The sequence below is a fragment of the Aulonocara stuartgranti genome, assembly GCF_965226115.1.
Source record: "Aulonocara stuartgranti genome assembly, chromosome: 22".
NCBI lineage: Eukaryota > Metazoa > Chordata > Actinopteri > Cichliformes > Cichlidae > Aulonocara > Aulonocara stuartgranti.
In genome coordinates this window covers 7,424,595-7,451,123 of record NC_138957.1, presented here as the reverse complement: position 1 = coordinate 7,451,123, position 26,529 = coordinate 7,424,595, and the positions used below count along the sequence as shown (strand labels likewise).

The 26,529-nt window shown below is 40.9% G+C and overlaps 1 protein-coding gene across 2 annotated transcripts in view; it reads left to right on the top strand.

The window, feature by feature from the left end:
* LOC309698898 (hippocalcin-like protein 1) overlaps positions 1–26,484 on the top strand; it is a 53,116-nt gene extending 26,632 nt beyond the window's left edge. The window contains exons 2-7 of one of the 2 annotated variants that reach the window (XM_082521648.1): positions 5,035–5,183; positions 5,258–5,333; positions 7,970–8,138; positions 13,535–13,816; positions 18,092–18,197; positions 23,950–26,484. In XM_082521648.1, the coding sequence (XP_082377774.1) occupies positions 8,043–8,138; positions 13,535–13,816; positions 18,092–18,197; positions 23,950–24,047 (582 nt within the window). In that variant the 5' untranslated portion in view covers positions 5,035–5,183; positions 5,258–5,333; positions 7,970–8,042 and the 3' untranslated portion in view covers positions 24,048–26,484. The remainder of the gene's footprint in view (positions 1–5,034; positions 5,184–5,257; positions 5,334–7,969; positions 8,139–13,534; positions 13,817–18,091; positions 18,198–23,949) is intronic. The other variant, XM_082521647.1, reaches the window with a different exon arrangement.
* Positions 26,485–26,529: the final 45 nt, after the last annotated feature.

Sequence of the window (26,529 nt, the reverse complement as noted above, 5' to 3'; positions counted from 1 at the left end):
CAAAAGTGAGAAAAGGTGTCAAAAAATAAGACTCAAATTCTTTTGTGAGAACAATCGCTGTGAGACCACGCCAGGCTATCGCTTATCCCTGCAGTGACAGGGAGAAGCACCAGGAGGGCTGCTCCAATAGAAGAAAAGGAAATTGTTGGGCAGAAATTACAGAAAATTGTGAGGGAGATAAAAGCATGAAGAGCAGGACGGGAAGGAAAAGAAAGCGGCCCAGCATCTCAGGTGGCCTCTCAGATTGCTGCTCTTTGGCTCTTTGAGAAGAAGCAACGGGAGACGGCAGACTGAAAACACTCGAGTGGAGAATAATAAAATAAAATCAATGGTGCCTGTCAGTTTTTTTGATCTGTCGCTCTTTTCACATGGCACCAGCTTAGTGTGCTTTATTCAAGTACCGTACCACCCCTGTTGTCTGTCTTCTCTCCAGTCCTCTTGCTTTTTTTCCCTCCCTCTCTCTATCCCTTTTCCTCCCTAATGACTGAGCTACTGGCAGGCGATATGAAGGCGGCATTTTCTCATCGTAAAAGCATATTAACTCATTCACTGCCAGCCATTGGCAGTGAATGAGTTAAACCCATTGACTCATTCACTGCAATTGACGGCTATAGACGTCAATGGCAGTGAATGAGTTAAACAGTCAAGAAAGAGACCAACTCTCTGAAATGTTAAATTGAACTTTGGACTTATCTCTAGCTTGCCTTTTTTTTTTTTAAACATTCATCCTTTCTCTTTTCCCATTTCCACCTCTCCATCTCAAACTTTTCTGCCTCACTACTTTCAATTTATTGCTGCTAAAATTGGGCAGATGTTCTGTAAAAGCCTTTTATTAAAAACCTGATATTGGCCAGCCAATGCCATCCTCCTCTTTTATAATGGCAGTGCCTCCCTGACCACAGTTAGTCAATATAGTTTTAATACTTTTTATTTCACATGGGCGCCCAGAGAAATAATTTCAGCCTGGTGTGGGAGGATTTTACTGAACGGTCTGTAAAACCTGCAATGAAACCTGCTTCAATCCTCCTTAAGGAGCAGCTTACACAACTAGAAGAACTAAATTACTTGTAGAATCAACTGATGTGCTCTAAGGTACTTCTGATGGGTTTTCTGGGTAATATAATTGTATCTATCTATCTATATAAAATGTATCTAGCACATACAGTGGGGCAAAAAAGTATTTAGTCAGCCACCGATTGTGCAAGTTCCCCCACTTAAAATGATGACAGAGGTCAGTAATTTGCACCAGAGGTACACTTCAACTGTGAGAGACAGAATGTGAAAAAAAAATCCATGAATCCACATGGTAGGATTTGTAAAGAATTTATTCGTAAATCAGGGTGGAAAATAAGTATTTGGTCACCTCAAACAAGGAAAATCTCTGGCTCTCACAGACCTGTAACGTCTTCTGTAAGAAGCTTTTCTGTCCCCCACTCGTTACCTGTATGAATGGCACCTGTTTGAACTCATTCATCTGTATAAAAGACACCTGTCCACAGCCTCAAACAGTCAGACTCCAAACTCCGCCATGGCCAAGACCAAAGAGCTTTCGAAGGACACCAGGAAAAGTATTGTAGACCTGCACCAGACTGGGAAGAGTGAATCTACAATAGGCAAGCAGCTTGGTGTGAAAAAATCAACTGTGGGAGCAATCATCAGAAAATGGAAGACATACAAGACCACTGATAATCTCCCTCGATCTGGGGCTCCATGCAAGATCTCATCCCGTGGGGTCAAAATGATCATGAGAACGGTGAGCAAAGATCCCAGAACCACACGGGGGGACCTGGTGAATGACCTGCAGAGAGCTGGGACCAAAGTAACAAAGGTCACCATCAGTAACACACTACAACGGCAGGGAATCAAATCCCGCAGTGCCAGACGTGTTCCGCTGCTGAAGCCAGTGCATTTCCAGGCCCGTCTGAAGTTTGCCAGAGAGCACATGGATGATACAGCAGAGGATTGGGAGAATGTCATGTGGTCAGATGAAACCAAAGTAGAACTTTTTGGTATAAACTCAACTCGTCGTGTTTGGAGGAAGAAGAATACTGAGTTACATCCTAAGAACACCATACCTACTGTGAAGCATGGGGGTGGAAACATCATGCTATGGGGCTGTTTTTCTGCCAAGGGGACAGGACGACTGATCCGTGTTAAGGACAGAATGAATGGGGCCATGTATCGTGAGATTTTGAGCCAAAACCTCCTTCCATCAGTGAGAACTTTGAAGATGAAACGAGGCTGGGTCGTCCAACATGACAATGATCCAAAACACACCGCCCGGGCAACAAAGGAGTGGCTCCGTAAGAAGCATTTGAAAGTCCTGGAGTGGCCTAGCCAGTCTCCAGACCTCAACCCCATAGAAAATCTGTGGCGGGAGTTGAAAGTCCGTGTTGCTCGGCGACAGCCCCAAAACATCACTGCTCTCGAGAAGATCTGCATGGAGGAATGGGCCAAAATACCAGCTACTGTGTGTGCAAACCTGGTAAAGACCTATAGTAAACGTTTGACCTCTGTTATTGCCAACAAAGGTTATGTTACAAAGTATTGAGTTGTATTTTTGTTATTGACCAAATACTTATTTTCCACCCTGATTTACGAATAAATTCTTTACAAATCCTACCATGTGGATTCATGGATTTATTTTTCACATTCTGTCTCTCACAGTTGAAGTGTACCTCTGGTGCAAATTACTGACCTCTGTCATCATTTTAAGTGAGGGAACTTGCACAATCGGTGGCTGACTAAATACTTTTTTGCCCCTCTGTAATAGCAGGGTGCAAGATGCTAGCAGGCAGGGCATTCATGGAACGCTATAACCAAGTGGCCGGCATATTATGACAGCAACATCAGGAAGAAGGAACAAGAGAAGCTGGAGAAGTACCAAGGACTCAGAGAAGAGCTCGAGAAGATGTGGAGGGTGAAGGTAACAAGCTAGCCGAGTGGCTCCAGCAAATCCCAGGAAGAACATCTGGTATCTCTGTCCAGAAGAGCACAGTCCTGGGAACAGCTAAGATACTGCGCAGGACCCTCAAGCTCCCAGGGCTCTGGTGGCAGACCTGAGCTTGAAGGATAGACCGCCTGCAGGGCCCAGAGGAGACATTTTTTCTACACGTGTTACATAAATGCCTGAAATCGTGAATGCTACGAAAAATAACTTATCATATTAGTTTTCCAATTACATAAAAGCAAACAACAATAAAATGGTAAATAGAGCTTTAGCATCAACAGCTAACTTAATATTAATTTAACATAAGCATAAATAACACTGAGAAACCCAGTTATGTGATTCATTAATACTGCAATGTATGTCGCTAACATTAGCAAGGCAGCTAACTTGTTGACACAACTTTGTTCGATGGGATTTGCATGGTTTGGTTAGTCTGTATCCCCCACCTCCAGCTCTTGAGCCAAGCGAGCTAGCTAGCTTTGAACTGTACGTTTTGCTGAATGCGGCGAGATCACTTCAACACCTCGATCAGACTCCCTCTAAAACAGCAAAGCAACAGCAAACTAAGTACCAAGCTTTTAAAGAAATGGGCCATTAGGTGATGTGAAGTTATCAAGACATTAGACTGTTACCTAAACAGGAGGGGCTACTATGAACCATACATCAGCTACAAAGGGACGTATAATGAGTGAATCGCTTTGTGTTTACTCAAAAATACCACATTTCTTTTTAATTAGTGAGAGTGTCAGACTGCAGTGCTCTGAAATTGCTCTGAAATGGTGTTTTTGGATTTTCAGGAAGGTACTTGGAAAAAACACAGTTGCAGATACTGTAATAAGTTTTGGTAGCACCTCTAAATCCACAGATCTGACTTTCTGTCACCTCTTTTCCCTTTCTCTCTGTGATCCTGTCTTTGTTCTTAACCCATTTGTCTGTGTAGCTTTGTCTCTCTTCTTCGCCTGCCTTTCTCTCTTTTCTCCATGCGAAGATCATCAGGGTAGAAGTCAGTGACCCGCTTAGCAGCTCTGAAACAGATGTTCACAGGGTTTGTGTATGTGTGCGTATGGACTTATGACGGGGCCTGACAACAGCAACTAACAAGCAGTGGGCACTTAAACTGGGGAGATGGATTAATGTTTTTTTCATGTTTCAGGATGGAAGGATAAGCAATAAAGGGACAGTAGGGATTGGGTTTGGGAGTTAGATTGGGATTAAAATAACTGTGGCTGTGGCTTCTTTGACCGACTGACATGCACACAGAGTTGTTGTGGATCACAGCTTGGTTAAAGAACAATTCTAAGGGGAAAGAAGAGAGTTGTGAGTTCACAGAAAAGGTCAGTGTGCTAGAATAGGTTTTGTTGCGCAGTTGTAGCATAGAGCACTGTCAGTCAGGCTGTCACTTTGTATTATTGAGTCTTTAGGACAGGATCTGACTGACTCGTGGCAGTAGCAATTTTTGTCAGAGCTTTAGGGATGGTCTTGATGAAATAATATAAAATATGATTGTAAAGATCACCATTGTGTTTAATACACAATGCTAACAATCTTATTTGTTGTGAAGACTCAGATCTAAAAGCCGAGCAGATTGCAAAAAAGCGCCATGACATTCCAGATTTTTTCATATGCGAACTTGTAACATATAATATGTTGTATAAGATATACACACATGGAAAGGATTGCATTTCTGCATTGTGAAAAAAAAGGAAGTAAACATCAAGTGATTATGAGCTGGTCCTGATATTTCAAAACAAGAAAAGGAAGAAATGGAGGTTCAGTTCTCAGCAGAAGGCAGCAACGGGGAGGTCTGAAGAGTTGAGGCTGTATGACGGCTGCTTTTGTACACATTTCAGGATGTGAGTGGGGCACTTTCAGCTCTTCACTTTCAGTAGAGGTGGGACCACATCAAAATTATGCAGGTGGTGTGAGCGGCTGAATTGAGAATAGTCGAGGCCCCAACATTTCTTTAACACACAAAATATTTTCTGTGTCCGGTGTGTAAAGGCCTTGAGCGTGACTACGAAGAACACATGCCTAAAGTAAAGTCCTTATAAGGTAACTGTTTGTTTGTTTTTTGTTTTTTTAAGTCAGTTACTTCAAAAGCTGGATGAGCTTGCTCATAGGATGCAGCTGTGGTTCCCATTCTGATCCTTTCCACCAACAATAATTGCAGTGGACCTCCATGAGAAGAGGAAAATCCCATGATCTGAGGATCTGTGGCTACATGTGGCGAAAGGTTCTCAAAAATCCTGATGTGAACATTTTAGCAGGTCTTCACAAACTCACTCACTTTCTGTTTGTTTTGTTTAGATATCAGCCCAAATCATCTGCAGCGTTTCACAGAGACATCATGTGGAAGCAACCCTCGTGGCTAATTGAAGCAGAGGTTGACTGTTTCTGTTTGTCATCGGGAAACCTTTGTTGCTGTTATTTAATCACCTTTGTCTCAACAATTAAATTTCACATTTGGGCAGCGTGGGAAGGAATTATTAATCGTTACAGGAACTAGAAAGTGTGTGCATCAGTGAGTGCGCGATGGGTGTGTGTTCTCCAAATGCTCATCCAAGGCACAACGGTGCACTCGGTCTGTTCAGCTAAAACGTAAATTACTGGTTTACAGCAACTACCTACTCATTTCACATATAGCCTTCAGCAGTGCAGGCACCACCACCCAGTTACTCCTTGAGGAGAAATAGATTTATGTCTGTCTTTGTGGTTGGATTGCACATGATGTTTAAGACAAACTGAACTCTGCTCAGAGTAAAAAAATCAAAGGTTTGTGTGTTGAAAATTTGATCACTCAAACTATTTAAAAACATCCTGGACTTAAAATTTGAAACAAGCTTTTCTGGGAAAAAACAAAAAGAAAGCACTGGTCCTCAGGTGTTTCTAAAATAACCTTCAAAACCTGACGCCCTTCAGAATCAAAGCAGCTCCAAGGTGTGAACTTGACAGGAAGCACTGGCGTTGCACCAAGTAAACTGCATTTTTCTGACAGCTGGCAAAGGGTCGAAAATTGCAGTGCATTCTGGGTAGTTGCCACCATGTTGGTGTTCGCTCAAAACCTAAACAAAGATGGACATCAACAGGTAGTTACTCAATATTCAATGCTGTACTGTAATGTGTTTTGTCTTTTTTCCAATTCGATAAAACACAACATTTCCTTATTATTACATACTAATATTTTGTAACCATGTAACAATTACTGTAGATGTGTAACTGAAGTGCAACGACAGCACGAAGTCGGGACTGCAGAAGTTTTAAAACACGAAAGTATAAAGCTTTTGTTTGATTCAAGCCATACCACCATGTAGCTACAGCCTACATATAACTGCCACATTTGTAATGTAGCAAAATCCCTACGATGTCTTCAAGCCGTACATCGTCGGCTTCATGACCAGAGCAAAAGTCTTCCTCCACTCTGTAAAACACGGCTGTGCCACAGCAGTTCACCATTCTGATGACCCAAAAGCATCTTCAGTCTCTGTATTTGCTTTTTTTCAACTTGGATTTGCACGAACAATGGTCCCATAATGCACTTTGTTGGTGACGACACGATCCCAACCTCCGTCACATCCCAGTCCTCCCTCTGCAACTTTCACCAGACCCCAAACAGGAAGGACTCATAACTGATGGTTGCAGTTCCAGCGTCAGCAGGCTGGGGACTGACTATAAGAATTACTGTCAGTGCTCAAGCGTTTACAGTAAAGCCTAATTTTATTAGCCGAGTAAAGAGATGGTTGAGTGCGTGGGTTTCGCTTCTGCGATGGTGCAGCTCTCGCCAGTCAGTGATAAACACCACGCCGTCCACCTCAAATGCCCCACCAGCTTACTTTGACTTTGTAGAGGTCACGTAAACACAAACAGGCCCGCGCTTGTTCCCGCTTCTTTGGGCACGTACACGAAAAGCTGACGGCGTAATTACCGAGCTCAACCGAGGAGAAAGTGTAGGTCAGGAAGCGTCTCGTCAGAGGTGTTCAAGCCCCACTGATACTGTAATTTTAATTTGCATTGCCACACACACAGAAGTCACAGAACACTTTGATGGCTGAGCACAAGCTAATTAGTGGTCCAAAGTAAGGAAACAAAGTTAACAAGCACAAGTTTGTTGGACCTTTTTTTTTTTACTGAAAGATGTTACAGTGCAGAACTATATAAATGTTTGTATAGAAAGCTCTACCACAAGAAATACCACAAAGACATCATTTTAAATGAGGCAACCACTGCATTTCAACCCTAATTGGTGGCAATTTAAGGTATATTTAGTTTTTTTTCCTACTGTTAAAATCTCTTACTCTATGTATTTAATCTTTAACCACTATTGCAATGTCCAAATTGCCTCCAAAGTACCTTCATTACATTATTAATAGGTAAATGAATCGGATTTTATACAAGTGATGTACTCCTTTTCTTAGTAATGGTTTTATTGTTTAGTTGAATCATTGAAATCGCATTTTGTGCAGCAGGTTGATCTGACATGAAGATTAGGAGATCTGAAGGCACACACCACACGGCTGATTTGACACACAGACACGCAGCTGGCTAAATAATCCCATAAAAATGTGATCAGTGGGCTAGCGCTTGACGTCACCGGGGCACGCTCAGGATTATTTAACGTTTTGCGACTGTGATGCGGCAGTTTAAAGACTTGCGTAACATCTCGTGTCAAACGGACTGGGAAACAATACCGTCACAAGGCTTGCTTTGATTCCATTAAAAGACTTTGTGTGAGTTGCAAAGCTGTGCTGTCTGTTTGGAAGTGTCTATGTTACTGTTCCATGGTTTGCCCGATCATTTTATTTGTTCAAGCAGAAAGCAGCTGCTGGTTTTAATTGTAGCCAACAGTCGACTGTGCGAACCCTCTCTTCTAATCCCTCATATGTTTTGTTTTTGTTTTTTTCGTCTGTTGCCGAGCAGCTTTGGTGACGTTGCGCTGTTTGCACTTCTCAATTGTCACTCGAGTTCACCCTCCTCTCTTCTTAATTGTTGCTGACCTCCCGTTTCCTTATCTCTGATTGACAGGTGTGAAAAGCAGCCTGGCTAGTGCTGTAGTCGCTGTTGTTGTCAAGGAAACCCAAAGTCCCATCCCGCTGCCATGGGGAAACAGAACAGCAAACTGCGGCCAGAGGTGTTGCAGGATCTCCGTGAGAATACCGAGTTCTCCGACCACGAGTTGCAGGAGTGGTACAAGGTGCACAATTCACACCCTGAACACTGTGCAAAAGTCTCGAGCCCGCCTTCAACTCTTTATACTCTCCTTCCAAGGAGCAAGACTTTATTGTAAATTTTTAAAGTGGTCTTGAGCAATAGTTCTCCAGGCTTTCTGAAGGTGTTCAAAGTTTTTCTTTAGACATTGACTCATTTTCACAGGAATGCTTTCTCTTGTTTGTTGAGCCACATAACCCTGACGTATGATTCATTCTAGGATAAAATGGCACCTAATGCCACCTAAAGGCACCAAACCTGTGTTGTGTCTACACATAACAGACCGCAGATCAGTAGATGAACAGTATCTGAAAGTCACATCCCTAAGAAACAGAACAAAATCCAGCAAAGACCTGACACAGGACCTGAGATGCCTGAGAGATTACAGCTGGCTCTTCAGCTGTATTTTGTGTATCAATGTGTACAGAGGAGGTCAGGATAGAGGTACAGATAGTCTGTGGCTGCATCCATCTGTAAAACATGATGGAGGCTTTGTCGTGGTTTGGGGCTGCATTTCAGACAGTTGTGTCAGGGATCTTTTGGATGATGATGGAAAAGATGGAAAAGTACTATCTGATTTTGATCCACCATTCAGTACCATCTAGAAGGTGTCTGATTGGCCACAGCTTCATTTTAGAGCATACAATGATCATAAACAAACTGCCAATACAGTAAAAATCCTTCCTGGTAGAAGAACTAACACAATGGAACACTTTCAGTCATGGATTGGCCTCCCCAGAGCCAAAAATCCAATGTTTTGAAGCAATGTGGGATCATCCTAACAGACAATAGAACAAAAGCCAACATCTAAAGAAGAGCTTTGACTGTCTTTCAAAGGGTTTGACGAACTATTCCCAAAGATACTTGATAAAATGATAAGGAAGCTGACCTAAGAGAGTTCAAGCTGCGTGGGAGAGTAAGGCTAGTCATACCAAATATTGACTTTCAAGCTCATTAAAACTATACAAACTTTAAATTTAAAGCTTTAAATACTGTATTTCTAATTGTGTTCCCACATGCTGCAATAAATTGCTGCATGAGAAGGAATGCAGAAAATAAAAAGAAATGGTGAATGGCTCAAAACCTTTGCACAGTACTGTACTATATTATAGCTGTAGTCTTACACTACTGTACTTCTAAGAGAAATACTGTATTTTTTTTGTTTTGCAGATTTATATTGAATTGTATATAATGACAGATCTGGTATTTATATGGCATCTACATAAAATGGACCAGTAATACTAATATAACTATAAGAGGTATCGTTTGGCATAGATGTTTATAAAGCCGTACGATGAAGCCAACAGCAAAGAACCAAAAACTGCAGTTTCTCAAACGGCCATCTGAGGCTTGAGGCTCAACTTTAGTACAGAAATAAACTGCCCAGGTTCTCTGCATATGGCAACTGTGTAGGCGGGGTTTTTTTTTTTTCAGTTCTTCCATTTAACATTATACAGGAATAAATGTTAGCTATTAATGAGGGTGGGGCAACTTTGAGTTACAGAATAGTGCTCACCTCAGGCAATTTATCTCTCTTAAATTCTCTTATTTGTGGTGTCGGTGCCTTTTGGAGCATATTCACTGAAGTTATCCAGCAAATAATATGGATTTCAGTTTGGTTATTATACAGACAGATTGTCCAACAAATCCATGATCCTGTGTTGTTTGTTGACTTACAATCTTTTATTCGATCGTGGGATATCTTGATGCATGCTCGATCATCCATGTAAGCAAATCCCAAAAGGCTGATTCTGTTCATCTGGACGTAGCGTTTTCACTCATCTGCAGGTTTCCTCAGCCTTCAGTGGGCTGGTTTCAGTTATTGTGCAAATGTACTTGGGGAAACCTGCAGTCAGCTAAGACTGAAGAAGTCACTTGGATGAGCGACGAAACGTTTCTCCGATTGAAAATGCTACGTGCAGATGAACAGAATCAACCTTCGTGGGATATGTTACTTGGCTTAAATACAGATACCAGGTATCTGTACGATCTACTCATACAATGCCAACTAAGCTTGCTAGTGTTAGCTGATAACACAACCATTTTTGTCAGATTCTTTGGCTATTTGGGAGCAACACAACTAGCTAGCAACTAGCTCAGGGGTGGGCAATCTCAGTCCACGAGGGCCGGTGTCCCTGCAGGTTTTAGATGTGTCCTCAAACCAATACAGCTGATTTAAATCTAAATTTGCTCCTCAACATGTCCTGAAGTTCTCCAGAGGCCTGGTAACGAACTAATCATGTGATTCAGGTGTGTTGACCCAAGGTGAGATCTAAAACCTGCAGGGACACCGGCCCTCGTGGACGGAGATTGCCCACCCCTTATAGCTGAACGCATTAGCAAACTAATAAAAGCAATAACCCGGAGCATAAAGATGAATAATCTGGTCGATTTAAGTAGATTCGTCACCTTGCATGTGACACAGCACAATCGGATCAATTGGTGTTAGAAAAATATTCAATGTTGCACCTTTAACTACCGTCTGAACAGCATGGCTTGAGTTATCATCTTCTGATATCAAAGTTGCATGTTTTAAAATAAGTCTCTTTACCTATTGTTTCTCCAAAATCAGAATCTTCCTGATCTTCAAACATTTCAAAAGTGCTTTGGATCCTTTCATTGTTGGTAAAAATAAGTCCTAAACTAGGCAAATATGTCACACAGCAGAGTTATGATTTAGATCACGATTGTTAGGACATCCTTGCGTCTTCTGTACAGACATGTTTCTATCTGTGATCTGTAACACTGACAGCAGTCTTATCTCCGTCCACCACAGAGCACTGTCTAAACCCAGTCCTTTATTCAGTGGGGAGCTTAGCATTATGAAATGCCACAGTGACCTGACCTCACAAGTTATCTCATCTTATGCACATGGATATATGTGTAGTGGCTGCAGAGCTTTACACGTGGGTTAAACCTATGGAACAGCTGTGCGTGCTGTCCTGAATAAGAGTTGTACAAGTTAAAGCCCACCCCTCACTGACCTGTCACAGTGGTCACAGCTCTCAGCAGATCAACTGCTTCTGAGTGTGGGAGATGCTGGATGCTTCACTAAACACAGTGAAATTTTGAACACTGTCAATTAAAAAATATTTATTAGGAGCACAACCCTGCTGATTTTTCCCCTCCAGTTGTGAGTAGAAATCCCAGCCATCAGAAATGGTTTTGTTACCTCATTGCCTCTATTTTAAAGGTCTTTGTAAAAGAGCTTTATTTCTTTTGAACAAAGACCAGGGATAGAAGTGACTTTTACCTCCCTTTTTTTCCTCAGGCACAATTCCGCTTTATCAAATGTGAGGGCTTGAATAGAAGATAGCGTTGGCTTTTCTGATCCAAGACTAAGCTCCTTTTCAAAATCATTCTTATCAGAATAAGAAGTTAAATGATTGAAAATGTTACTACTCAAAGTTTTGATTGAGAAATTTGATCTCTGACTGTTCTGATGTTTTGAAAAAGTTATGTTAGTTTCCTGGCTTCTTGCATATACAGTTGTGGTCAAAAGTTTACATACACTTGTAAAGAATATAATATAATGGCTCTACCGAGTGTCCCGTTATTTCTAAAACTCTGATTTTTCTCTGATAGAGTGATTGGAACAGATACTTCTTTGTCACAAAAAACATTCATGAAGTTTGGTTCTTTTATGACTTTATTATGGGTTAACAGAAAAAAGTGATCACATCTGCTGGGTCAAAAATATACATACAGCAGTGCTAATATTTGGTTACATGTCCCTTAGCCATTTTCACTTCAATTAGGCGCTTTTGGTAGCCATCCACAAGCTTCTGGTTGAATCTTTGACCACTCCTCTTCACAGAATTGGTGCAGTTCAGTTAAATTTGATAGCTTTCTGACATGGACTTGAAAACATGTGGACAATGCTGTTCAGCATTGTCCACATGTTTTCAATGGGGTTTAAGTCAGGACTTTGGGAAGGCCATTCTAAAACCCTTATTCTAGCCTGACTTAGCCATTCCTTTACCACTTTTGATGTGTGTTTGGGATCATTGTCCTGTTGGAACACCCAACTGTGCCCAAGACCCAACCTTCGTGCTGATGATTTTAGGTTATGTTGAAGAATGTGAAGGTAATCCTCCTTCTTCATTATCCCATTTACTCTCTGTAAATCACCAGTTCCATTGGCAGCAAAACAGCCCCACAGCATAATACTCCCACCACCATGCTTGGCTGTAGGCATGGTGTTCTTGGGGTCAAAGGCCTCACCTTTTCTCCTCCAAACATATCGCTGGGCATTGTGGCCAAAAAGCTCAATTTTTGTTTTGTCTGACCACAGAACTTTCCACCAGAAGGTCTTATCTTTGTCCATGTGATCAGCAGCAAACTTCAGTCGAACCTTAAGGTGCTGCTTTTGGAGCTAGGGCTTCCTTCTTGCACGGCAGCCTCTCAGTCCATGGAGATGCAAAACACGTATGACTGTGGACAATAACACCTGTGTTCCAGCAGCTTCTAATTCTTGGCAGATCTGCTTTTTGGTGATTCTTGGTTGACTCTTCATCCTCCTGACCAATTTTCTCTCAGCAGCAGGTGATAGCTTGCGTTTTCTTCCTGATCTTGGCAGTGACGAAACAGTGCCATGCACTTTATACTTACAAACAATTGTTTGCACTGTTGCTCTTGGGACATGCAGCTGCTTTGAAATGGCCCCAAGTGACTTTCCTGACTTGTTCAAGTTAATAATTCGCTTTTTCAGATCCATGCTAAGCTCCTTTGACTTTCCCATTGTAGCGTTTGTGGGCGTTTGTATCCAATGAGCCCTATTTAACTGGCCTAAGAGAAGTCAGCAGCTGTAGTCACTCATAATCACTCACAAGTTAAGAGGCCATGCTATGAAGCTCAGTTCACTGACAACTTTGTAAGTCACCAAAATTGCTAATTCATGTTGCTGTATGTATATTTTTGACCCAGTAAATGTGATCACTTTTTTCTGTTAACCCATAATAAAGTAATTAAAGAACCAAACTTCATGAATGTTTTTTGTGACAAAGAAGTATCTGTTCCAATCACTCTATCAGAGAAAAATCAGAGTTTTAGAAATAACGGGACACTCGGTAGAGCCATTATATTATATTCTTTACAAGTGTATGTAAACTTTTGACCACAACTGTATGAGCAACACAATGCTGAACTGCATACTGCATTTATTACAACAGCAAGGCTTTATAATAGAAGAGTCCAGGTACTAGACTGGCCTATCTGCAGTCCAAAATAGACACTGATCACCTAGAATTCAATGCATTTTATGCAGCATCCCAACTTTATTGGAATTGGAGTTGTTTTATATTATTCTATAGACATAAAGAAAAAGTTAAAGGTCTTATTTTGAACCCTGTCTCACCTAATATCTGCTTTTTTTAACCTCAGGGTTTCTTGAAGGACTGCCCCAGTGGAACCTTGAATGTGGAGGAATTCAAGAAGATCTACGCCAATTTCTTCCCGTACGGCGATGCCTCCAAGTTTGCCGAGCATGTCTTCCGAACTTTTGACACCAACGCCGACGGGACAATAGACTTCCGGGAGTTCATCATTGCCTTGAGTGTGACGTCACGAGGAAAGCTGGAGCAGAAGCTTAAATGGGCCTTCAGTATGTACGACCTGGATGGAAATGGGTATATCAGCCGCGAGGAAATGCTGGAGATTGTAGAGGTAAGCAAGGGAAGCTGGTTAGTTTTGGTGGAAGTAAACACTTCTTCTGGCCTCAGGTGCTGGTGGAGGGGTTGTCACATGTAGACCATGCGATTTCTCTCAAAACCTTCCGTTATAGCTCATTATGACACTTTTATTAGGGCCACAAGGTTACTGCCATTTAAAAGCAAACTGTTGTTGCAGTGCTATCTACTGCATTTAGCTAGGTCACACATCACATTTACCTCTTGACTGTATACGCTTACCTAATTGCATAGTGAGTTGATGTTGGTGGCATCTCCCCCACCACATAACCAACAACAAGCTAATTAACTCCCTTTAAATGGAAACTCAGGCTAGATAAAAAGTTAGCCATGGCAGTTTTGAAGTTGTAACACTGGAATCATTAGTAGCATCCTAGTTTGCGAACATGAATTAGAGTGCCTTAGCAGCTCACAGACACTTAGTATCATCACTAAATAATATAAATACTTGTGCAAAAATACTTTGTCATCTCCCTAGCAGGCCTTTATATTAGTGCTGTCAGCATTAATCTCGTTAAAATGACGTTAACGCCATAACCGCGGCAAATCTCCGTTAGCAAGTTACCGCGGATCACCCCGTGCGTGGGGCTGCAAGGTGTCAACGTGTTAACGAGCTAACCGAGTACATTCAATCATGAATGAAATCACTAATGTAGACTCTACAGTATGCTTGCCATATGTGTAGAAGATCCCTTCTTATCTGTAGCAGTTGTAGCTCAGGATATAGAGCGGGTCGTCCACCAGTTAGGTGATACTCAACCCCCAAATTGCCTGTGATGGACCTGTGGGCATGCTATGCGAATGTAGCTTGTAGTAAAAAGCACTCAGTAAGAGTAGTAAAGCACTTTGATTTATGGTCCATTTCAAATTCTAAATCCCCAAACCTGATTTCATTTTCATAAACACACATCATGCGACTGAAACAGGAATGTTCTTGAATAACTAATTTGATCTCACCAGGAGTCTCAGTATGTTTTCTTGCTTTTTCCTGCTTGTTCTTTCCATTGGTCCTTCAAATTTTCATCTAGCACATGGTGCAAACTACATTACAGTTTGTATTGATCAGCCAATCACAGAGATTTATACAATACTAAGAAAAGACAGAGCACCTTTAATAAATACTCCCATTAGTTATGTTAAGTAAGTTAATGCATTCATTTAAGTATGTGGATGAATGCATTAACTTACTCTAATAGGCACCCTGAGTGCAGCATTGGCACAGGCAACAGTTTGCAGGAAGGCTGTTAAGTAGTGCTGCATCTAATCCTTTCACTGTTGAAGAGAACAAGCAGAAGGACTCATATGTCAAGATATTGGACTGAGGATCTCGCTGTGTATTCTGTGTGTGTGTATGCACTTCTGGATTCTCATGGATTAGCAAGTTAAATTTAACTTGAGTTTATCCCTGAGTGTGCAGAATGCTAGGATTATCTACAGGCTCACTGAGGTTACACACCGTTAGGGAAAGGAGGGGACCATTATGTGCTGAGAGTGAGCAGGAGAGTGGAAGGGTCATGACTGAGGTCAGATTTGTTTTACACCACATTATCAGATTAATAAAAGCTCTACACTTTTGCTGATCAATGGACGTGTCCATCATTATAACCACAATTTCAATTTCTTGCATATTGTGAGTTGTATGTGGGTGTGGACACACAGGAAGGAGAAAAGGACTCGTGCAGATTGGTTAGACGGAGAGATCGAGGTGGAAACGACGTGCAGCAGGTCAGGGTGATTAAAGATAGATATTTGCTAACAAGCAAAAGTTTGCTGAGAAAATGGAAGGAGCAGTTTGAGGAGCTGATGAATGAGAGAATGGGGAAAGATGGTGAACTGGGAAGTGCAGAGGATTAGTAAGGAGGAAATGAGGGACAGAGGGCGGTGGACTTACTAACCAAATTGTTCAACACAATCCACAAGAGTGAGAGGATAACTGAGGAATGGAGAAGCCTGCTGCTACGGATTTTCAAGAGGTGTCATGTGCAGAGCTGTAGTAGTGATGAGCCAGCCCAAGAAAATATGGGAAAGAGCTGCTGATGCTAGGTTGAGAAGAGAGGTGACGATCGGTGAGCAGCAGTGTGGCTTCATACTGACAAAGAGCTCTACAGATCTGATGTTTGCTTTGAGAGTGTTGATGGAGAAGTGTAGAGAAGGATCTCCACTGTGTCTTTGTGCATCTAGAGAAAGCAGATTATAGGGTGCTAAGGAGTGTCAGGAGGGAGAGATGTATGTGAGGGTGGTGCAGTGCATGTATGAGAACAGCAAAGACATTGGTGAGGTGTGCGGTAGGAGTGGCAGGGAGTTAACCCTAACACTAACCAACATGGAGGTGGGATTACATCAGGAATGAGCCTCTTCCTCTCCAGAGGGTTGGTGTGACAGAGGAAGATGTTAGTGATAGGCTGAGATATTCAGATGATCTGCTGTGGGGAATCTTAAAAGCAACAAGCTGTGCCCTTCAGTGAATCCTTTACAGACTATGGCCTTGCTATGGTGGAGTCGCTTTTTCTACTCTGGCACAATTAAAATTGGGTGACTTATTAACAAGTATCATAACTGCTCTTCCAACATATCTTTTCTGTGAAATTCATATTTTAGAGTCCACGTCTTTACTCATAACCTGAATTTGAGTAAACACCTGCAGTTCAATCCAAATGTGATTTTTATCAATTCTATTTTTTTGTGTAAACCTTAATATTCACATCCATGAAATGTGCTAAAGATATATAATCCAAAGTTGTAATACCATTTTGTACCACAAGATGGTGCAAAGACTCACTATAATATTTAATGTAACCAGCCAAATCGATTGAAAACTGAGCGCGGGAGGAAGTAAGAGGAATATCAAAACATCTCAACCATCTACAGTCATTCATCTCAACACAGTCAGTTGTAAAATGCTGCCCCCTGGTGTTTAAAGTTTTTTGTTTTCCTCAACAAATGCAGGGATAACGTCCACATCCCAAACCGTGAACTTGTGTATCACAAAACCCTGTTTTCTCACTAATTTTCTTATGTTCATTTTATTTTATTTTTTAACTTTCTAGCTACCTTAGTAAGTCAGCTTAGGACAATATTAATCAAATATTGAGCTAACGCTGGTTTGAATGCTGTTTGTCTGTCTTAATGATGGATGGATGCTACAATATGCCCTTAAAATGGTATAAAGTAAGAGTACAGCTGGGCTCCATTTCAACTTGAGCTGATATCTCTGCAGCAAAATCCACAGACATCTTGGACATAACGTCATCGCTGTTGTGTCTTCAGATTCTGTTGTGGTCCCGAGTCATTAGTGAGCCTTCCTGGGAAGCACATCTGAGGATACCTCTCATTACAGGGAGCCACCTGGCACACCTGTTGGCATTAGCTTGACATTCATTGTTGGTGAAAAGATAAAAGGAGCCAACCATGAAACTGAAGGGTTGTTGCACACTAATGATGGCATAGCTGAATCATCTGTGCTCAGACTTAGGGCAGTTAAAATACCTGATTATTTCTGTGTGCCTGACGCCTTTGTCACTATTTTTCTCCTTGGAGTTTTTTTCCCACAGTTTTTTGAAGGACGGTGTGGGCATGAGACTTTACAGTCAGAGGAGATAACATTTTAGAGCCAGTGTATCTTTCTAAAAAGCACAGAGGGCTCATTTCCTGCGAGCTCCCTGCCTCTGTGACGATGCTCCTGCGACACCGATCTACAGTTGCTTTTACACCCTATACTCCCAGCGGAGGAGATTTAATAGGCACGTAAGCTGATTTTAGATCTGCGCCTGAGGCCAGCTGATACTCGGAGCTTCTCTTGCAGAGGTTAATTTAATGCTATCAGGGGACGCGGCGTGCTCATATCGGTCAACAGATAAAGATGTATGAAATCAATAGTGTAAGCCCTGCTTGTAAGCCCTCCGTCCCTTTACCCCGCTGCCACATGTGACCCATGTCACCGTGGCGCGATGGAGCGATTCTATAGGCACACAAACGCTGCGTGGGTATTTCTGGAAAAGCTGCCCAGGGAGCAGCTCTTAGTATCAGGAGCAACAAATGTCAGTGAATCATGTGGACTTTCAGAAAGGCTGTTTATCAGCATCTTGAAAGCTGCAGTGACTTTATTTTTTTTAGTTCAGTTATGTTTTACTTCTTTCCTGCTGAGTCTCCTTAATGGGTCCCTGCTGGCTTGAATTCACTTATCTTTCTTGTTCTCCTGTCACCGCCCACCCAACCAATCTCTCTCTCCTTCTTTTTCTCTCTCATCTCTCAGGCCATCTACAAGATGGTGTCATCTGTGATGAAGATGCCAGAGGATGAATCCACGCCGGAGAAGAGGACGGATAAGATCTTCAGACAAATGGACCTCAATAATGATGGTGAGAGGAGGAAATGGCAAAAAGGAGGGTGCTGGGGAGAGACAGAAAAAAAAATGAGGGTAGCGCTGGGTGAATGTGACAAGATCATCTTTGAAATGTGCTAATTTTGTTGGGGACAAAAGACTTTGTACAGAATTCAAACAGCATATATGTGTCCAACATTTACAAAAAAAAAATGTGGCTTTCATTCACACGTGAAAAACAAACCATTTTGTGTGTGCGCGCATGTGTTTAATGAAAGCAATTAGTCTTTATGTGTCACCTTCTTGTTAGAATAGCAATAAACAGTGCAGATGAGGCCAGAACTATTAGCCATCGTCTGAAATTGTATTTGACTAAAGTATTTCCCAAGTGCTGTCAAACAGAGCAAGGGTTTTTAAACACAGCTCTTTGAAGGTTTGTTTTTGGATTCTTACATTATTTTTATTTTTTTACACAAAAGCAAAATTATTTACCCCCCACCCCTCCCCCCTGCCGTTAATTATCAGCCCCCTGATGGTAATAGATACTTGTTGGTATCTTTTTTTGCTGGATAACAGTCTGCAGTCATTTGCTGTAGTCTCAAAAACACTTCTGAGCTCTCCACACTCCACATATTTTCAATGCAGTGCAGGTTGATGCAGCTTGGGGCTTTGTGACTTTAGGAGGTAGTGCTTCACCAGGAGCGACATATATTTTGGGTACTTGTCATGATGAAGGACAAAGTGCTGATCGAGACCTGGTTTTACTGCTGACTGCTTGAGGCTTTCTTTCAAAATCTTTACGTCCTCCTTTCTTCATGATTCCTTCCACCTTCATGCATTTCTCAGTTCAAGATGTGCTGAAGCATCCTCACAGCGTAAGACCCCCACCACCGTGTTTCACTGTGCTGAGGGTTTTCTTTGGGCTGTGCATCCCTCCCTTCTTTCTCCAAACATAAGAAACACCTCTGTGGCCAAAAAGCTCTAGTTTCATCTAATCTGACCAAAGGATGTGCTTCCAGTACGCATAGTCTTTCTCCAGGTTGTCCTCATATGGAAAGAAATATGTCTCAAAAGAGTTGCAAATATGGACGATATGATATAAAGCATAAACTAAGATTCACGAATGTGTCCAATGATTTATCTTTTGCTCAGCTCACAAATCCAATAATTTTCTCTTTCAAAAACCTTTCTGTGCACAAAAATGTGTAAAACTACACGTACCATCTCTCGCTCACTCACAAAACGTGTGGCGAATTACCAGATGCGCACAGATCACGCCGCATGAGACTGATTTAACGCACAAATCCACAAATGTATGCTGCTTTCAAGTCCCAGTGTAAAACTGGGACATCTTGCCTTCCACTGTATAGTTGAGGGTTTGTTTTCTTTTTGTTTTGCTACCATTACCACCATGATTATTCATTACACTAACATTAATGTTAGCCTGCCTTTATTAGTGAATGGTGACATTAACATTAAAGTGTTATTCCACATTATTTGCCTTAAATATATATTCAAACTATACAGAGATTAGTTAGCATACACTCAGTCCAGAGGATGATCCACAATGATGTACAATCGTGGTGTTCCATATCTGCAGCTGAGCACTGGCTGACTTTTCCCAGAGGAAGAACGTCCAGCATGTAACACCAGATTATTTAAACCACATATTAACCTTTATAGGCTGCTGTATAGTATCTGTAATTGTAAGTCATGTTTTCTAGTTTGTTTTTGTTCGAAAAAGAAACATCAGGTATACAGTGGAAGCCCAGATGTTCCAGTTTTACACTGGGACTTGAAAGCAGACATATTTCTATCTATATCCTTAGCATACTTTAATGTGGTTTGAAGGTGTGTCTTCTGCAGAAGAGCAGTTTTTCTTGGTCTGTAACCTCTGCAGGGTTCTAGTGGTTGTCTTCTTTGAGACTACAATTCCCAAAGTGGTTATGAGAGTCATCGTGTCTTGGCAGATGTTCTGGGCTCTTCAGAAACATCTCTCACAAGTTTTCTTTCCAGAGTCTGAAATCTTTCCTCGCTGAAGTTTTTATACTTTGTGTAAATTGGAAGATAACCATGGTAACTGTAATTTTGTCTGATATTGTGTGCAAAAAGAAATAACTTCACAGACTATCACTGCCTATTGTTGTGCATCCTTTATGGCCTTGGCTTCTTCCAGCATGCACCAAATCCCAAAGCAAAAGTTATGTGAAAATGGTTTCATTGGCATGGGGATGTGGCTTTACTGTTGGCTGATTGACAAATATATTGGTTATCATTGGTTGACAGATCTTTGTTGAGATATTTTACTAAAAGCTAAACTTTTGGGTAGGTTTATCCTACCCAAAAAGCATTTCCAAGGCATTAACTGCAACTCTATGTATAACGTAAGCACAATGAACTGTGGGTAAATCTGCGAAGTCAACAACAAATTCAGACATACCAAAAGTGTTTGCCAAAGAGCCCACGTGTACGTAAAAACTTGGGGTTGGAACAGACATAAGCCCAGACTGATTTAGCAGGAATGCAACTCAAACTCTGTAAGTCTGAGAGTGTGGACATTGGGATTGGGCTTCAAACTCCATGACGCAGAGAAGTAAGGGTTTAAAGGCTGTAATGATGTAGCTGCACAGGAAGAGGCCAGCAGTAATAAAAATTAGAAAAATGTTGCAGTAACTGTCGAAATAAACACTGGATTGATTCAAATATGATTTAACCATAATTCTGACATAAAACACGAAAGATCGTTACATGATTCTGAATAAAAATCTTCCACTTGGTTCTAGTGTTGGTTCTATTTATCTAAAAACTGAAGAAAAATGAAGGCAAGAAATAAAATACAAAGAAAAGGAAGATGAATGGGATGTAAGGATCTGTACTTATGCCTTACCTACCTCCATTAAAAGCTAACTACATAATTGATGAAATACATATACAAATACAAGACAGACTACTCTCACATGCTTGGGGGCAATTAGCTTAGCCTCGCATAAGAGCAAAAGAAGGAGCAAGTGTTTATCAGGTGGTTTCTGCTGGTGTAAAGATACACACCAAACACACATGTATCATTATACATATATATTCTATTATACATTATAGCATTAGTAAATGTTCAGACAAACTGTTTTCTGGTTGAAATTTTATGCTAACATAAGCTGCTACAGAAATGGAATTGTCAAAGTTCCTGAACAGAAACACCACAGCATGTATGTAGTGTTCAAGCTAGCATAAAACAATTACATGATCATAGCTAATGCCACTAATGGAGAGCTAACTACATATTTGAAGCTACACTAGTGTTTTGGTGCCACCATGTTTTTTTTGTTGTTGTGGTTTTGTTTCCTGCCAGAAGCAAAGAGCGCTAATTTATCAGCTATTGCTAGCAAGCTTGGCTAACTGCCACTACCCGATCCGTACCAGAAACAAGATCGGTACCACGCATGTGCAAAAGGTGTCTACTTCTGGCCGAAGCTTTTTACGATAGTTACGGGTCAGAGTATCTGTTAAGATGTTAAGAATAATAAGTATAGCTTAAAATGTTTGCAATAATGAAATATTTCAATATAATGTAGACAAAAACTAAAAATAAAACGACAGTTACGGATCAGGACTCCCCGATCCTTACTGAGCATGTGCAAAGTTGGACTGTACAAATTGGTCTACCCGATCCATACCGCCCATGTGCAATGTTTTCTTCTTCTTCTGTTTTGTTTAATGGCAGTTTACTCCCCAGTGTATGAGGATACTGCCACCTGCTGACCGAGTGAATGAGCCCTATTGTAAAATGAACTAGCATCATTACAAACGCGTGTTAAATTTGATTTAGTGATAGTCGTGTGTTTATGCTTGTCTGTGTAGAGAGGATTGTTGGAATAGTAATGATGATGTCAGCTATCACTGTCAATTGTCATTAAACACTTAATCTGACTGATGAATCTTCACGTGACATATTACTAAGTCAGTATTATTAGGTCTGTAATTAGGCGCCATTCTTCATACTTTACGGCGCTGTTGTTCAATTGTGGGACGATCTCTGTTGAGGAGAAAAGCATTAATTTGTTTGTATACAAATTATCCATTGTTTAAATGTCCCGGGCAGTCGAAAAGGAGGCAGAGCTGTTGAGAAATGCTATGAGCTAACTGGGCGCTAACCGTGTCACTCAAATACATTAACTGTTGCAATCTTGGCAAAGAGAGGAAGTGACGTAAGATTTGCGCATGCGTGGTACCGATCAGGTTTCAGGTACGGATCGGGTAGTGACACTAACAAGTAGCACTGATAAACTGTAAGGATACAATGTGCAGACACATTGGCTAATTGTAGTCTGATAATCCAATAAAATGCTTCAAAAGGTGCATTTTAAACAGCCCAAACACACACACTGTATATTCTGTAAACATACATTTTAATTCTGTAAAGTTGGCCATTTCACACGGAAATACCATTTTTCCCACTTGTATATTTGAGGAGGGCGTTGAATACATTAGTAGGTTAGTTTGGAATGTGCACTATCAACTAGTCACCAGCTGTAGTATTGTGTAGAACAAGCAAATATTTGTGGACATGACTTTGTTGAGGCTGACACACCTCTTTATCAGAACATTAGTTATAGTAACAGTGTAGGTACAGAAGCTGATACTTCTTAATCATACTTCCCTTGCTCACTCTTTTTCAGCATATTACCAGTGTTGGTCAAGTTACTTGAAAAAAGTAATCAGTTACTAATTACTGATTACTTCCCCAAAAAAGTAATCCCGTTACTTTACTGATTACTTATTTTCAAAAGTAATTAATTACTTAGTTACTTAGTTACTTTTTAAAAACACGATTTACAACCTGAATAGGTGATAAAGCAATAGATCTTTCAGCCCAATTCTACTTTTTCTACATAATCCATCATACAAAATGTAATCAAATGGAAAAGTCTCTTTTTAAAACTTGTTTTATCAGTTTTAATCTTTTAACTTTATGCATCAAGCAAATATTAAATTATATGCAACATTCTCTGACTGGAAGAAATTTGTTTAATATTTAAACCTATTTTCTGCACATTCCAGCATATAAAATAAAATATTTTTTTGTGTTTACACTCAGTCTTTCAAATAGATGCAAGTAAAACACAGCAGGAAATAAATAAAGTCAAAGACTAGCGGTCCTGTTGCTCTATTTTCACCTGTAAAGCAGGAGTAGGGTAGGCGGAGGTTTACCCTGGTGCAGGTGTGCCGCAGCGGTCAGTGGAAGAATCCGCGAGTTTCTCTGCGAATTTCCCATTACGTCGTAGCGCACTCGGTGCTTGCTTGGAGGTTTAGGGGGTTTTTTTCGCTGTAAAAAGAAGTTTTCTTCCCACGCACAACGGATTCTAATATTTTTGTCACTTTTTATGGAATCAAACTTAAAGTAAGGTCAGTACTTCCACGCTTAAAAAGCTGCACGCTCATACTCTCTCCCGCACTCGATATATGATCCATTGTTGATCTGCACACAGCTGTTGTCACGAACGTCGCACTTGCTTACGTCACTGTCATGAGACATTCTCGCAAAAAAACCACGGTTTTAGTAACGCAGCGTTCCTACGGGAAAGTAAAGGTAATCTAATTATCGTTTTTGCAATAGTAATCCCTTACTTTACTCGTTACTTGAAAAAAGTAATTGGATTACAGTAACGCGTTACAAGTAACGCATTACTGCCCATCTCTGCATATTACACACATTCATCTTCAAAATATCTCCACAAATTAATAACAGCATTTCTTTTGTTTTTGTTCTTCTTCTCTCCCTGTCTCTCCTGCAGGCAAGCTATCCCTGGAGGAGTTTATCAAAGGTGCCAAAAGTGACCCCTCCATCGTTAGGCTACTCCAGTGTGACCCCAGCTCGGCCTCCCAGTTCTAAAACTGTCCCTACTGCAACCTTCTTTTTTTTTATCCACAACTTTGCTCTGTTGCTCTATTGAAACAGTCAATCAAATCAATGCATGATGGTTCTCGTCTCTGATATCTTTCTGTTGTTGTTGTTACTGTGTGCAAGGATGATAGAGGAGGATAAGGAAAGTCGTCACTGTCATTTTACGTTTATGTTTGGGAGAATGAAGGGACTAGGTATGACTGACAGAGACGCCTGCTAATGTTCCATAATATCTGTCTCTCTCTCTCTGGAGCGTTGGATTTCCAAGGAGCTTGTGACGGCGTGTGGATGTTTGTTTGTTTTTTTCTTTTTTCCGCAGGGAGAGGAATCAGTTCCTACTCCTACACATATGCACATGTAGATGTACATCATGTATATACTGTACGCCTGTATATCATAAGATAAAGTGCATCTGTCTTCATATAGGGGCGCACACTCTTTGCCATTGAAAGGCAGTATTATGTAGCGTAGCTTCCTGGTGGTCCATCTGAATGGGCAGTTTAAGGGGGTGGGATGGGGGCGGGGCTTGTACATCAGATTTCTTTTATTTTATTTTTTTTTTAATTTAAAATGCTTTTTATTTTCCTTTTGTACATACTGTTTTCTTCCTTCATGGTTTATTTATTCAGTTTTTATTCTCATTATTGCGCTTTTACTTTGATAATATCGAGATGATCAAATTCCAGTTTACAGTGACAGAGAGAGAGAGAGAGAGACAAAACTAGTCAAGATTGACCTCTTTGTGGACTCGAGCGGAGGAATTCCTGTAAAATAACGGGATCCCATTTGTTGCATTTGATCAATGACACCAGTAGCACATATCAGTCGAGCCGCCATTTGTTTATATAAAGTATGGCTGTGCATTTGGGTCTGAATGCGTGTGCGTGCATGTGGACACACACACTGTATGCTTGAGGCTAACTTTTACAGTATTATCTTGTTGTGTTGTTTCTTAATTTGTAAGTATTTTAAAGTTCTTTAACGATGAGCAGTAAACTTAAGATAGCTGTAACCGTTCGCTATACTACTGCATGATCCTTCGAACCCGGCGACGACAGAATCCACAGACACAGTTTACGCACAGCGGTAACTTTTTGTAGCTCTTCAGCCTCCTCAGCATGGACCCCAGGCAGAAATGATTCGATATTTGTCTTGCTCTGGGACAGCACGGGCCTCCTACCCCCGCGCTCTCTTTTCCTCTGACAGACCGAGAACTCACTAAGGGCTTGTTCATCACTCTCTAGCTTAATGATTTTTTTATTATTATTATTTTTTAACCTCCTGGATTAGTCTGCTTGCAGAGCAGTTAGATGAAGGGACGTGTTTCACAAGATTGCAGCGAGTCCGGAAATGTGTTCTAATTTGGATCTGTTTGATCTTATTTATAGAGCAGAAAGAATGTTGAATATATTTTAAAAAATTTAAAATTATAAACTTGTCTCCTGTATCAGTGACAAATAAGTATTGTGCGTTGTTGAGGTTTTAAAAAGACCAGATGCAGTTGTGAAGAAGACCTGAACCTGAAATAAACATAGTCACTGGTTGCAGCACGGCCAGCACCATTCTCCTTTATCACGCCTTAAATGCCCCGATAGTCAGATCACTATTGCCCTCTTGTGTTTTCAAGGTAAAACACACACACTCAAATTGAAGCAATGGGACAAAGCTAACAGAAAATGTGTGGATATGGCGCATAAGGAAGTTGGACTCAAGGATATCAGTTTGTCATGATGGATTTTGTCATCATGGGTGTCGTGATGAGCAAAACACAAAATCACGTTAACGGTATTTCAATAGTTATAGAAAATAATGCTCTCGGTCAAATTTTTTGTCTTCTTTAATGAACACAGCAGGGGGGAGGTAGGAATGTAGTCATGAATTCATAAATACTCAAACAACATTGATATTTTATTTTTAAATATCAGGATTATTGTTAATTCAAAGTTAGCATGGCACCTCTGGCCTGTAATATTAGTTTCAATGGTGTGTTCTGCAGACAGAACGCCAACACGTTGTCTCCTTTCAATTTTATCTTGACATCATTAGCCAGAATTTAGCTAACTTACTGAATACTACTGTAGCAGTGGGGGCTGAGAGTCGTCCTGGTGCTGCTGCATCTATGTGACATTTAACTAGTACCAAACACTCGCACAGGAGCTTCCTAACCAGCCGCACCTCTGCTTTGGGGATCCTTTAGTATCACTGCCTTCTGCTGGTAGGATAAAGAACAACAGTTGCTACTCTCTGATCTATTACAGTGTAATCCTTTTCTATTCTCACTGCCTCTGATAAACTGGTACTTTGTGTTGGATAAATACGAACCTCCTTTCTTCCTTCCTACTTTTCTGTTGCATGAAAACCTCATCTGAGGATGTCATGTTTATTCTGTTGAACCTGAAATCGAAATATATGTGTTTCTAAGCTGCACGTGTGCACTGCGTCCTCATTTGTGGTCATTTTGGATACGTGT